General features: G+C 40.5%; 1 protein-coding gene across 2 annotated transcripts in view; it reads left to right on the top strand.

Annotated features, from left to right (window-relative positions):
- Nucleotides 1-13,924, top strand: part of LOC139607890 (roundabout homolog 2-like) — an 81,538-nt gene extending 67,614 nt beyond the window's left edge. For both annotated transcript variants that reach the window (XM_071461205.1, XM_071461204.1), the window contains 11 exons: nt 60-236; nt 1,322-1,348; nt 1,519-1,558; nt 3,159-3,286; nt 3,942-4,214; nt 5,045-5,207; nt 5,619-5,876; nt 6,661-6,869; nt 9,449-9,610; nt 9,751-10,005; nt 12,268-13,924. In XM_071461205.1, coding sequence (XP_071317306.1) covers nt 60-236; nt 1,322-1,348; nt 1,519-1,558; nt 3,159-3,286; nt 3,942-4,214; nt 5,045-5,207; nt 5,619-5,876; nt 6,661-6,869; nt 9,449-9,610; nt 9,751-10,005; nt 12,268-12,269 — 1,694 coding nt within the window. In that variant the 3' untranslated portion in view covers nt 12,270-13,924. The remainder of the gene's footprint in view (nt 1-59; nt 237-1,321; nt 1,349-1,518; nt 1,559-3,158; nt 3,287-3,941; nt 4,215-5,044; nt 5,208-5,618; nt 5,877-6,660; nt 6,870-9,448; nt 9,611-9,750; nt 10,006-12,267) is intronic.
- The last annotated feature ends 1,503 nt before the right edge of the window (nt 13,925-15,427 follow it).

Raw genomic sequence — 15,427 nt, 5'->3', positions numbered from 1 at the left:
GTGTGTGTGTGTGTGTGTGTGTCTGTGTGTGTGCGTGTATTTGTGTGTGCTGCCCCCAGGTGCAGAACTGAGGGATGTAATGACGGGATCAGAGGGCAACAATAGCATCTCAGACGTAGTGAAGCAGCCGGCCTTCATTGCTGGTTTGGGGGGGGCCTGCTGGATTGTCCTCATGGGCTTCAGTGCCTGGCTGTACTGGAGGAGAAAAAAGAGGAAGGGACTCAGCAACTATGCAGGTAAAAAATCAATTTACATGGTTCTGCATCAACACAGAATCTCAAAGCACAGTAGGTCTGTCTCTGCAGTGAAAGCTGATGTCATCACAGATGTCACTCCATTTGAGCTGGCTAAAATGCAGAACAAAGGAAATATTCAGCACAGATGGAAATAGGCCCTATTTACTTTAATTCACTGTGCACTGATGTGCATCAACTGTGCTGAGTTCCATCAGCGCCGCACCTCAACACCCTAATACATTCTCGTGAGATAAGTAATTTGACATCCCCTTCCATTATCAGACCATAGCTGGTGTTGTTTGCACATTAACATGAGGTGTGTCTAGGTTTAGGTATGAAATATTCCTTTATCCCTCCATGAGTCAAGCATAAAGATTTGTGCCGTTATTAAAATGTGGATGGCAGCTTTGATTGTGGTGACCTGGGGAGAGAGAGCTGTGATTTCCTAATTCAATAGGGATTTACATGATTGAGTGCTGCTTCTCTGATCCCTTCTCTCAAAACAAAAAGGTGATGTTTAATTCCAAAACATCACATTTCCATTCTAGAAAAAAAAAAAAAAGTTTTTAAATTTCTATTGTTATTAATATTATATTTATTATTATTGTTGTTGTTTTTTAATATCCTCTCTCTTTTTTAAGACAACTCTCACACTCCAATTTAAAAGAAATAAATATAGGCTATAAAATGATGATGATGATGATGATGATGATGATGATGATGATGATGATGATGATGATGATTATGAAGATGCCACCGGTCAAAAAGGGGTTAAAGGTGTCACCTTCATTTGAACTTTATCCCTCAGGGTAATCTGTGTAATTTAAAAAAAAATGCTGGAATGCAGTGGTTTGATGCATTACCACTCCAAGATCCATCAAAATCTGGCCAGTGCTGACATTCAGTGGTGATAGATGAACAAACAAAGCACAAATGAAAGGACTTCATCCATATTTTCACACCAGATTTCATGCATTTTCTTTTTTTTTTTTTGAGCATGATAATATGGCTGCTTCTTTAACTTGTCATTCATGACACATCATCTACCCTTTGATGTGAACGCTCCCTGTCTTTTTGAATTGCAGTTCAGTCCTTCACCTTTACTCGTGCAGGTATGTCTTTACATTGTGCATTATACTTTAAAATATCACAGTAATTATCTGCCCACAGTCTGGCAGCATTAATGTATCACTCATTCAAACTGATGGTGGTGCTGTACAATTTTTAGACATAATAATTGCAGTTCATTCTTTTTCCCTGTCCTCCCTCTTCTCTCTACCAGTTACTTTCCAAAGAGACAGAGGCCTGATCAGAAATGGAAGGTGAGAATTTAAATTAACTTATAAAATCCAAGAAACCCTACAGCTAAAGCTTTCCGACTCACATTTTAGTGCCATGGTGCAGTGTTCACCCTGCCTTCTCAATGACAACAGCCCATTGTAATACCTGAAATGACGAGTTCTTATGTGATGAATAGGATTTGCATAGATGTTCCAGTGTTCCCCCTGCTTACTCATATCAGTCTATGATCTGCACTGATGTACACTTGATGAAATCATTAATCACTCCTTTGAAGTGAGTGCTACCAATTAATGCAGGTGGCTGCGGTTTTATTCACTGGCTCTATCTCAGTTCGTTTGGGGTTGCTGGCAGAGTGAGAGGTCGTGGGAGGAGGGGAGAGGTGATGAATGTGCTGTTTAAAAAGCTTGGCATACATTACACCATGAGGGGTCATATGTGCGGGTGCAGAAACAAAGCGTTGGACCTTGAGACTCAGCTCGGTGCCCATGAGAGTCTCCTTCCTGCTCAAAATGCCCACAGTGAAGCCTACCTTTGCATCCACTGAATATCAAAACGTAGTGAAACCACAAGAAGAAGAGGTGAATTTGCTTTGCGGAAAGTGAAAGAATGGAGGTGCTCTTCTCCTTTTTTTTATTCCTCCTTATTCACTCTTTCCTTTTTGTCACACCTTAGCAAGCAGATAAGCCCAGAGCCAGACCAAATGTTGCAAATTACGGACTAAAAATAAACCGTTTCTTCCCTTTTGCGTGCATGAGTGTGTTTCTCCACACTATAATATGCACATATGTGTCATTGTGTCGGTTCTAGCATGTGTTTCTAAGTAAATGTATGTAAATGTATGTATATGCTTGTGTATTTTAAAAGGGAAATTATTGACATAATTGTTTGAACACCTTTGAGCCATCACCAAGTCAGCTGTGAACAATTCCCCTGGTACTTGGCAAATCAGGCTCAGTGGAAAATTCACTGTGTGGCTGCACATTAAGCAAACATATGCAAACCGGATGCATGAGGCATGTGAATGTTTTGCCATTTTTATAGCAGCTGAAACAATGCTGTTGTAAACTGTGGTTCTTTTTCTCCCTGAATTGCTGCCCACAACTTTCCTACCTTGAAGTCAAATCCTGTATTCATGACTGTTGTATTTCACTAAGACAAAATGACACGGTAGCTTTCCTAAACCACCTAATGGGCTTTTGCTGTCTCTGTTGCTATGGAGACAGTGCACCAGTGTAGCTGATCTGCCAGAGGCTGTCCATGATTCTCAATTTAAAATGTAAATTTCTGTTGTGCTAAGGCTCTAAAGTGGATTTAGTGTGTATTTAGGCCTGCCTTGTCTCTCCAGGGAGAGTTAGGGGTGGTGGAGTTAAGGGAAGGCAGAAGTCTGATTTATAGACTTGCCATTTTATGTCTCTCTGTTGTTTATTGTTGCCTGTGCATTGGGCTGCTCCACAGGCGAGAATATGCTGAATGAGTTTTCACATCAATTTGTTGTTGATGCAGCAGGAAGAAAATGAGCAATACTGTTAAGGTGCAGGCTGGATATTTAACTATGTCACCACTTCTCTGTCTTTCCCCGCTCTCCTCTCCTTTGTGTCTTTGCAAACATCCTCTCAACAGCCGCCCAGGGCTGTTGAAAACGGGTGACCCGGGCCTCCCCTGGCTGGCTGACTCCTGGCCCTCCACGAGCCTCCCAGCTAACAGGGACTTAGGAAGTCCGAAGGGTGGCAACAACTTTGGCCGTGGAGGTAGGAAACATGAACAGGCTCGGGTGTTGGAGAATACAGTTTTAGCAATGCCTGGTCAGACAGTTTTGATGTTCATCCTTTGAGAAGCACAGTGACAGGACATCACACTTAAGCACGCACACACAAACAAACACGCGCACCCAAATTAAAAACGCCTTTGAGGGCCATACTTTACTAATTTGATTTGACAGGCTTGATATTTTGGCTTAAAACGTTGGTGTTTGCATATATTTTTTGCCTGTCATCCTTTCTCATGCTCTGCCATTGTACATTTTTCAAGGTTGTGTGAGGTTGATAGTCCAAGTATATGTTTTTGCATGGAGTATTTGTATGTTTGCATGTTCTCTAAGCTCACTGGAATCTTTGTGAGCTGCAGGCTTCAAGGCTGCAAGACAGTAGAGCTGAAGGTTAGCGCTGTTTGAGTGTCCCTCTTGTGAGCACTCCACTGGGCTCCCACAGCTTGTTGCATGCTAATTATGGTTGTAGATAATCACTTTCATTCATATCAAGTCCATTTGAGACCTGTATTTAACTAATACAGAGTGCCAGAGCAGCAGGGAGTGTTAATGACCTTAAAGATCGTTAACTTCATGTCAACTTATCTCTCCATGATCCCTTTCCCTCCTCGCTCTGTCACCCTCCTCCTTTGTCTCAGATGTTTTACCGTCTGCAGCGGTGGAGAAGACGGGCACCATGCTGTCTGATGGTGCCATCTATAGCAGTATTGACTTCATGGGGAAGGCAGGCTACAGCAGCCCAGCACGAGGCACTCAGCCCACCCCCTACGCCACCACTCAGATACTCCAGTCCAACAGTTTCCACGAGCTGGCTGTGGACAGGCCAGATCCCCGCTGGAAGGCTTCTCTCCAAGCCCAGCAGGAAATAGCAAACCTGGGCTACTCGCTAACTGACAGACGCCCTGGCAGTGGTAAGAGAATCCGTAATGAGAAATGTGCAAGACAGAGCTCATTGTTTTTGTTTATTTGCTTTTTTGTGTATGCATCTTGGGTCTCTGAGGGCTGCAGCACTGCTTGAATGCCCAGTAAAAGCAACATTTTTGCAGTAAAATGACAGGTAATAGTTTTTTTGTTTTTTTTTATTGAAACTACTACAGGGGAGTTGGCAAAGTAAGCCAGGGAAAGAGCAAAATGGAGGGGATTTTATTTACATATTATATTTACATAATCACTGAAAATGGACCCTTAGGATAATGTTCTTAATTACTCTTCTGTCTTCATCACAATTCTACCCTGGGAGCTTATCTAGCCCAGAAATGTCACACAATCATGACGCTTTTCTTTGGGTTAACTTGATTAGTGGTGGCGGAAAATCCCTCAATGTTCCGAGTTATTTATGCAATGTATATACACTTGGTAAAGTCGTGGAGGCATTTGTGTCTGTACTTTTGTGGTTTTGCACATTAGGCTGTGTGCTCAGCTAAATGTCAGGCTTTCCAGAGATAAAATAGAGCAAGTGGGGAAGCTGTATGGAAGCAACTTAAATTGGAACATTTAGAAAATGTCGTAATGCGCTGTCAGCACACAAAAAAAGGGAGATTATGAACTCTGGGTGGGAGACAGGTTTGAAAAAGTTCAGATGGCAGAGAAAAGGTATGAGATAACTTCCAAATCAGTGCAGTGTGCATGTGTTAGTGTGCGTGAATTCAGTGTGGAATAATATTTGTGGGTAGAGTGCACAGGGATATCCTAGTGTTGTGCAGAGGAGCCTAAACCTCCTCTCTTTTCTACCTACCCTCAGGTGCAAAGGTTGGGAAGAAAAAGAAGGTGAAGGGTGGAACAAAGACCTCTAAATCAAATGGGACATGTTGGGCTAACATGCCCCTGCCTCCACCACCCATGCACCCACTCCCTGGTACAGAGGTTGACCTTGACCGTTACCCCCAGGAAAACCACGGAGGAGGGTAAGATACATTCATATCTCATCAATCTCCGCCCTGCAACACACAAACACAAAAATACATTTCGACAGAGGAAACACATGCAAACACGGAGGTCACAATATCCTGCACCTGTGGCCAGAGTGTGTGTTGTTTTCATCAGAGAGCTCGGACAAGAGCTTCACACAGATCGCACAGTGCTTAAAGAGACTTAAAGCTGTGTATTTTCCTACAAAAATAGCTTTATATTAAGCTGTTATACACTTTTAACTTGCAAATGAAAGAAAAAGCTGATTAGTAACGTTGATAAATTAAAAAGGATCAGTTCGGAGAGATTCATCCTAAGGCAGTGACTAACTCTTAGTGGTTAGAATAATTTTTCTGGAATAAAATCCTTATGTATTCCCTGTCCCTGGGATTTTGTCCTCATGCCAGATATGACAGCAACAGCTGGGCACCGCCCATGTCTGTCCAGACCTACCACCACCAGAATTTGGACAATGAGGTAGAGGAGGAGAGAGGTCCCACTCCTCCGATGAGAGGAAGAGCCTCCTCTCCGGCAGCAGCCCCCTTCAGCCAGCCCTCATCCTCCTCTCTCAGCTCTGCCCACCATGAGGAAATGCAGTCCATTCTGCAGGCCCACTTGGATGAGCTGACCAGAGCTTACCAATACGAGGTGGCCAAGCAGGCATGGTAAGGATCTTTTAAAGCCTCAGTTTACTGCATCTTGAGACCATATTCATTCTATAATTTAATGTTTTTTATGGTTTAAAAAAAGAAGAAGAAAGAAATGTGTGAGTGCAAGCTTTATACTGTGTGTATGCATCGCACTTTTGTTGAAATACGTTGCTTCGCACAAAAGGAGAGATACCTGTAATTTTATTCAGTTGATAGTTTGGGTTTTGCATATCAATGGCCAACGTGCGTGCGTCTTGTAACGCTGGTATTTACTTGTGTCAGCTGGAACCTGCGGTCCATGTTTCTTGCGACCGATAAAAACAGCTCTACATTGATTACACCTTTGATGGAGCATTGGAAAACTTGACAAGTCAGTGGCGACATGTGTTGGAGGGTAATGACTGGGTTTAGTCTAACATGCTGTTCTGACATCAGTAAATAGAGTTGGTAATTATGCATGCATTTCCTCTATGGCGGGATGTGAGCCATCATGGGGGACAGCTGTGGAGGAGATAACAGGCATGTTGGTGACAGCCCTGCCCATCCAGATATCCCTTATCCAGTCCAATTACAACTCCATTGTGTTAGCACAACACACACCAGTGCTGAGAAAGTAATCAGTGAAACCACTGCAGGCATTCATAGTATCTGCACATTGCATCTCTGCCTTCCTGAATATGCAGTGATTATGCATCCTGGAACTTGTTTTGCTGTATTTTTGCTCATTATCTTACCTGTCTAGTTCTTTTTTAAATTTGTTTTGGTCATTAATATACAGTATTTCCCAACAATTAATTAGGCACATGAAGAGCAGTCCAAACGTGTCCAAGACCCCCATCCCTCCAATGGACTTTATGTCCAGCACACTGGGCTCTGATCTGGGAACCACTCTCCTTTCTGAGGATGACGAAGATGAGGAGGAGGATGAAAGATATGCTGTGGTGTCAAAGAATTTGTGTGGCTTTGAATACACTCCTGGCCACAGCGTGGATAACCTTGAAGGTGCAGGTATGTTTGACACATGGTAAAACTAATTTTACTGAAATCATTGACTTTAATTAAGTAGAACATCAGGTCATTAGTTGTAAGAAGGCAGGCACACAACTATCTGGCCTGATCATCTCTTCTGTTCAGCTGCACAAAATATAATGAAACACATGAAGATGTTGGGCAGTGCAGCTGCAGGTAGATGAATAATAATGTTAACCAGACATTGGCATGTATGAATATATGGTCTATGAATATATGTGAACAACAATTTCAACAAGAGAACACAATTATCAGGACTGTATAAAATATTAAAATGTTATAGATGACAGAAGGATGACTTTTTAAAGTAGCTATTTGTAAGTTTTGCTACATAGCCAACATTAGCATCAACAGCTGTTTACTTACCAGTCTAGAAGTGTTGTGAGATCATTATGAAACTTCATTCCTATACTCACCAAGAGCTGTCCCCAGAGCTGGAAAACAACGCCAGGGTTAACTCTTGTCTATCACGTCTTTTCCTCTACTGGAGTTAGCATGCTAACCAGCTAGCTGCGGCCCATATCAGCCCATCTCTTCACTTTCCCATAGCAGCTCACCGTAGCCTCCAATCTGTCCTGAGGACGTAGAGCTGCTCAGAGGGCAATGATGGCTGAGGCTCCTGTCCAGCCACAGTCACCACCACGAAGAAACCACATTCAGCGCTAGAGAAAACATATAGCCCCTTCAAATAAACTGTCGTACAATACCTATGTTCGGATTCATTCATATTAAAATGGCATTACATTTAAGTGCATGACTATCTATTTTATAACCATCGTACATTTAGTGGCAAATACAGAATATGCAGATCTGTAAACATTTATTGCTGTGCACCATGTATGGATTGTTTTATGTATGATATCATTAATAAAAGATGCAGATGTAAGACTGTAACAAAAGGAAATATGTTTTCATGGAAAATAGCTGTGGAAATATGATATGATATAAAATATGATTTAAAAGACACCTTGCTTTTTTCCCTCCCACTTGTAGCTAAAGACGCCACAGCCACTCAGCCCTGTATCCCTAGGAATTGTGTTATTATGTTTTATTGGATGATTTTGCAGTACACAATTTAACTCCAATGACAGTGTTGAGTGCCACTGCAGAAATAATTGTGATTTTTGAGTAGCAAGTGTGTGGAGGTCAGGTTCGTGGAAGCACATGTGTCTAGCCAACAATGTCTGTTTTTTTAAACAATGTTTAAGCACAATCTTCCACAACATTGGCAATGAATGTTCGAAAACATCATATTTTAACATAATCCAGCGTTTTGCAGAATTGTACAATATCAACATTTGGTCTGCCAGTAGGTATGAACACACTGCACAGCACAAAGACCAAAGCATACAATAGCCAATTCAATTACACACATACAAGCACACACACAATAGTCTAGTGGTTGTACTTTAGGCTCTTACATGATAGATAAGGAACATGTTTATGGAGCCAACAGGGACAGTGATTGACACTCAAAGTTGTAGTAGAAATAATAGTTGGTGTCAAGTAAAATAGTTTTATCGGCTTACAAATTCAAATTATTCAGATATCCTAATGTAAATCAAGGATGCCCTTTTTCACTTTCTTTCAAAGGGATATTCAGACTGTCTCTTCAAAGTTACATCAAAACCACAATGTATAATCTTTTAACAACTTTAGTAGGGCTCTACTTAAAAGTCACATGTCTAACATTTAAAATTTGATGCATTTATAAATAGGGTTCTGTCTGAAAGCGTTTCTTTAGAGAAAAAACTTCAAAGTTTCTCCCACAGGGACACAACTGTACCATTTTTAGACTTCATTGTTTGATAAGTTAAGGGACTGACTTGTGCATTGAGAATATGTGTTTTCAACACTTTTAATAACCCGCTGCAGGGCAAAATCCAGGTCAGTGTGACTAAAAATATTTACAAACATTAGCAATGCAAACATTTCATCGCCTCGTGTTTAGCTGTCAAACCTTGTAAGTAATTGCATTAGAAATGCATTCAGGGAGACAGAGGAAGAATCTTCAGTCCAGTGAATCAAAGCATGAACAAAGCCAGCGTGGTGGCAGCATTTCCACAGGGGGTGCCACACTGCAGTTGTGGCTTATTGATTTAAATGGCACGTTTGTTTAACAAAACTTTCGATAGTGTCTGACTTAAATAAAACATTTATGTTCTTTTCTTGGTTTTGAATTTTAAAAGTCTAGTTGCTTACTTTGCTGCAACAAAAAAATGGTTCTTAAAGCTGACTGATTATAGCACCCAGTAACACTGTCCTCTAAGCATGTATACTGTATATGTATTGTAAATATGAAGGAGTTATATCCAGTATGATGAAAACAGGGTGTGAAGCATCTTTACATGTTCTTTCAAGCCGTCACGTGTTAGTATGTTTAACACAGATTCAACACAACATATTTTTGTTGATTTCTACATCTGACACATCTGGCTGATTGCTTGGTACATCCACAGCACACTTCAGTGTCTGGCTCAATCCACTGTGTGTGAGCCAAATGCTTGTCCAGGCAATCTTTATCGTCATTAACTCTCTCTTGCTGCTCCTTATTGTAGGTAAAACCTCCCAGCAGTGTCGCTCAGACAGCTCTGGCACAGCAGACCATGGTGCACAGGGCACACATAGCCTTGGCCACAAGAGGGCACCACTTACTGGCCTCAAACCTCAGACAGACAAGGTTGGGACTCTGCCCAGAGGAAGAGACACCAACACAGACAGTAAGTTAAGTCTTTCACACTCTCAGCCATTCTTTTGTCAGAGAATCTTCAATTAGAGTAAATCCAACCAGAAGGGCCTATATCATGATGCCTCATTTGTGTCCTTTGCCAAACACCCTTATCTTCCATCCACTCAACAGCCCACACACCGGCCATGAAGTCCCTGCACAGCGTGGGCTCCCGCATGCACAGCTCATGGGCAGCTGCAGGCTCAGACCCCTCCGAGGAGTGCATGGTGACCGTCTCGACGCTGGAGCGGCAGCATATGGCTTCCTGGAGCGGCACAACAACATCCAACAGGGCCACCCTGAGTAGGGGTTCCCACAAGAGACCTGGCACAGATCTCTCCCACAACGGGCATCCACCCACAAACAGCACAGAGAAAAGGGAACACTGTGAGTGTCTATCCTCACGAGGAGATATCCGTGTGCACATTACACATAGTGGATACAACCTGATTCAAGCAAGCATCTGTGGAGAGCAATAATATGTAGATTATAAACCTTATTTACATTTTTATTAACCCATTCTATAGTTCTGTTTTGATGACTGATGGAGTAAAGCACAGAAGCCATGTTGTTATAGTTATAGGCCGCATAATAAAGCTCGATAAATAGTTCAAATTTTTTCATTTCAGAAACAGCACACAGAGTGGAACTTCACTTGTATGTAATTTAGGGCTGTCACTTCTTTTGTAAAAAAAAGAAAAAAAATCAGACAAATCAGATTTGTCTCTTCTAGTCAGTTGTGACCGCACAAAAATACAGTTATTTGTGTATATCTGAAAAGAGATAGCAATGTAATGACAGGGCATGAAAATGAAAGGACAATGAAAACAGAAAGCTATGTTATTCTCAAGAGGGAAAGTTGGAGAGTGAAAACTGTGAACAATTTCAGATTTTGAGTATGAGTAGGCTGGGCAATATGGCCAAAAATGTTATGACAATATACATTTTCATATCACTTGGTATCAGAAATTATTGATCATTTTAATGACCTAGTTTAAATAAAGACCTAGAGAAAAGTAGTACACTACTGCATGGGTAAGGTTACCATAGGGTGTTGCTGAGTACTCTCCATTGCGGCCTTGTTTCTTGAGCTGCAGCAAATGTTTGTCGTGACTGACGACATGGTGCCTAATCCAAAGTTCTGATATGAAACAAAAGACTACCTTGTGTCCTTTTTATGAACAATTTCCTCACCCTCTTCCCTGGCTGCAGAAATGTTCTCACTCCAGTCCACACACTTCTGTTGCTATCTGTGTGACTGAACAACACACTTGTTAAATGACTGGCTGTTTGTCACTTGTAGTGCACTCCATTATAAAGGGATATGATAGACTGTTTATGAGCCAAGGAGAGAGCAAGCTTAGGGTTTATTGAGCTATTTTCTTATTGCTATTGATGAAGTGTCTATTGCCAGTACATATCACCAGATGTAGTCAAATTACACAGCTCTGTTACCTGAGTAAAAGTATAGACACTGGGTCAAACATTACCCCAAAACAAGTGAAAGTTGTTCAGTCAAATTTTTACTTGAGTTAAAGTACTGGAGTACTGGCTTTAATTACATTGTTGTATTGTTCTACAGTTCACTTACAGAACCTAATGACTCTGAAACAACCTACAGAATGCACTGACTGTATAACCTGTAGAATAAAAGGTTTGTAGAATATCCTACAAAGCTGTAGACATGTCCATAAAACCACAACAGAATCAACAAAAGAACAGCCAACCACTACAAGTTTTCTGTTTAAATTTTAATCTGGAATATACCTCGACATGCTTTCTCAAGTTGGACAGCAAATAATTTTTCAGGCAGTCATGAAATTTGGTGTTGGTAAACAGAGCAAACATTTATAAGGAAAGGAATCTTTCTTTATTCCTAAGATTTCAAAGATGAACTTCAGATAAGACCTTGGTGCTCTGGTGAAGAATCCTCTGCCTCATCCCTATCTAACGTAGCCATCATTACGCCAGGGCCAAGTTCAAATTGAGCTGTTCAAAAAAGCACAACACTGCATTTTCAAAAATAAAAGCTGTGCTTTTATAAGTAATGAGTGTGTCATAGAAATGTAGTGGTACAATATTTAGGTGTAGTGGAGTAAAAGTCATAAATTTCCCTCCCAAAAAAATACTCAGGTAAAGTACAGATACTGAAAAATGTACTTAATTACAGTTCTTAAGTAAGTGAACTTTGTTGCTGTCCTCCCCTACATATCACAATGGTGTTATCGTCCAGGCCTATGCATGAGCTTCCAACAACTTTATATTTTTTATATGAGTCATTTCAAAAGCTGGTCTCTGAGTCCAACCAAAAGTAAACATGCATGGACATCACGGCTTCCCAAATGTTTCTGCCAACCCTGAAATTTACCATAATTTTCCTTTCATTAACAGCAGAAAAATAATCACGACTCGGAAACAACAAATGTATAATAGCTACACTAAAAGCCACTACTATCACAGTTTTGATATATGGATCGTATAGTCTTCAAGACTTTATCCATATTACCTTCTTGTATCCCACCAATTTCTAGCTTGAATCCAAGCTAAGATACATCCTAGCAGTGCAAAATGAAGATGCAGAGAGTGAAGTATTTGATGTCACCCAGATTTTACATTGCTGTTCTTGCTGTGTGCCTGCCTGTCTTTCAGAGTCTTTGTGAAGCATCGTTCCCTGCAGTTGCTGCCTGTCCCAGGACACCTTGTTTATAAGCGCTATGAGATTTTCTCTCTGCGAGTGACACAGAATGATGTTTGGAAGATGGAGAGGAGACAGAATGAAGACAGAGACACAGAGTACAAGATAAAATGCAGAGCTGTAAATGTCATGTACAGACACAGACACCAGTCTCACATTGTTTTTTTTTTCATTCCCCCTTCTCTAAAAGAGTAAACAGTATGTTAATGTCCGCTTCTATTTTCTGTCACATGGTGTACAACAGTTCACACAGTGGAGATGAAGAAGAAAATCACAAAATGATTAAAATGAATAAGGACTTGCATAATTTGTAAATATATTTTTTAATGTTTTTCTCTTTCTTTTGCTTCGCTATGCAAGCCAAACCTAACGTTGTCTCTTTTGTGTTTTATTACTGTGAATCATTTTTCATTAATGCTCAAACTGTTAGCTTATTTTGATGAAGCTACTGTATTGTTGTACTTTGCACAGAGCGTTTTGGTGAAAATAAGCACAAACCCATTGTCAGCCGAGCTGAGGCAAAGAATCATAATGGCAAAGAGGGATGTCTATGTTAAACAGAACCTAAACAGAAGATATATACTTGGCTGTGCTGTAATTGTTTTGAGAAATACTCATATATGGAGAGTTACAAGGAAAAAAACACAGGTACATACTTGGAAATAATATGCCAAAATAACTAACTGTGTTTCATACTTGTTTCTGGGAGTTGTATTATGCGTTATACTAACAGTGATTCTTAGCAAATGATTACCAGAACATTTTTATGGTAACAAAGCAACACATCAGTTGTCATATCCAAAGCAAAGACATAGGAAATAGGTATGTGTCACTTCTCTGCCATTCCCCAAAAGAGTATGTTAATAATATACAGTATATATTTGTTTCTTTTTCAATTACACACAGTGACATGGTGATAGTGCAATATTAAAGGACAATGTGATGATGAAATAGGAAGATGAACATGAGTTGTTGGACGCCACAGGACATGGGTTACCTTAGTGGAGGAGAGACAGATGCATTAAAATGTCCTGATGTCACCTGAAGACAAATAAGATGCAAGATTTAGTGACAACTATATCTGATGTTAAACATCAATGTTATGTACTACACTGGATTTACACTTATCATCTTTCAAAGATCTATAGACTTGAAAGACTGCCAAATTTAAAGGGGAAAGGTTTTAAAATGTAGTGTAGCCAATTAGCCAATTTTTCCTGCCAATGAGATTCACGATGCAATGTCTTTACACTTGTTTGGATAGTTCTGTTGTGATCATTGTCCTGGGAATGGCTCTCCCTTTGACGAATCTTTACCTGCCAGATTGGTTTGCCCTCAGGAATACACAGCCACATACAGTAGGGCCCTTTTTTGAATACTTTGATGCAAAATAAAATGTGTATGTGAAAATGAACCGGATTTCTCCCCCCAGTGCCTGTGAGTCTGACATCTATCCTACAAGGTTCGTTGTTTTAAATTACATCGTTTCATTTACAGCTAGTTACAAATCATTTCTGCCATGAAAGTATGTCTGTATTCACAACTATATGTCTATGTATACTATTTCACATTTGCATAGAAAGGTAAAAGAAATACACATTGTTTCCTGTGCCTAAATCTTTCTTCCAATGACATCATGCAGGGACTTCACAAATCAGTGCCATCAGACATGCAGTATGTGGGCCTGAGGCAACCTGAGGATTAATTTAGAAAACCTGGCTCACAGAGGACCTAAGAAGTTAAATAAAGGATTATTTGGGCAGTTTTGTTCAGACTTTATTGATCCAGTGTGATACTATACCCAGAAGACAGCCCATGTCATCTTTCAAATACAATTAGTGTGTACAATGTCCCTGTTTTAGGTACATTTAAGAGATGCTACCACAGTGTCACACTGTAAAGAGCCTTCCTGTACCTGTGAGAATCATGGATATGGTGGTGTCTTACACAGAAAAAAAAAAATGTCTCAATCATAGCTTGAACTTTGTCTGGCATGGATTCTTTCATGGATTCACAGTTTCAGATTCAACTTTATTGCATCACCGTTATCTCTGGAACACATGACAGCTCCATGGAGATAACTCCGCTAATGCTAGCACAGATTAGGACGGTTCTGAGGGGGATAGCTTTAGGTGATGATGCAATTGGGGCTGTGCACTGTGTGGGACAGGCTGTCAATATTTGTATCTGGAGACAGGTAGACAGGGATTAGGATTGTCTGCAGATGTTGCAAATGTGCAATCCACCATCTAAGCTGTAAATCCAACTGGTTGGGTTTCCGGAAGGACAGAAAAATTGCTGTGGTGTATATTCACTCTGACACAATTTGACAGCACTATTACAGGGACTGCGCCCCCACACAATCCCAGCACCAACTCCTATACAGATTCCTCCTAATTTACCCAGCTTGTCGTACAAGTGAATTTAATGGAAGAACAGAAATACATAGCTGAGCCCACAGAGCCCAATTACAAGGCTCCGCCTGCAATCAGAGCTACAGTCTTGTAAAAATCTAGCAATGCACTGGTCTTGGAATGGTGTGATAACTTCATGGGGTGTTGTGGTTTTGGTTAGATGAGAAATCAGTTTACTCTAACAAATTTGTTTTGCAATTGCTGAAATATTTTTTGAGTCCTCAAGAGAGCAATTTGGCCTCAAACTGCTTCACTTCTTTTGACACTGCTACAAGCAACTGGAAAATATTTGCAATGCAGGACCTTTTTCTACACAGAGCACTCGTACTAATGTCAAGAAGGCATATCCATTCAGTCAGGGTTTTTTTTGATTACTGTTTACATAAAAGAAACAAATGACACCAATGAGCATTAATTTTATGTTGATGTGATTTTAATGCTAGAAGACTTGAACGTGCAAACAGATGCCTTTTTCATTTTCATCATTATTAGTCAGGAATCAGCGGGTTAAAAATTGCAGGTGTTAACATTTAATTGAGTCCTTGGAGGTTTGGAACCAACGGTATGATAAAGTGGAAGATTCTGGTTTGTTTGTGTGTCTGTGCTTGTTTTTGTTATCTTTTCAGTCTTAATGTTAAATTCACACAGAAAAAGACCTGGGGTGAGCCAGCTCAGGAGCAGGAGCGCTGCTCTGTAGCTG

This window comes from Trachinotus anak, unplaced genomic scaffold, assembly GCF_046630095.1.
Source record: "Trachinotus anak isolate AG129_WGS33_773 ecotype Australia unplaced genomic scaffold, CSIRO_AGI_Tana_v1 ptg000024l, whole genome shotgun sequence".
In the NCBI taxonomy this organism is placed as follows: Eukaryota; Metazoa; Chordata; class Actinopteri; order Carangiformes; family Carangidae; genus Trachinotus; species Trachinotus anak.
Note: the sequence above shows the minus strand (reverse complement) of the source record. Positions and strands in the feature narration are given on the sequence as shown.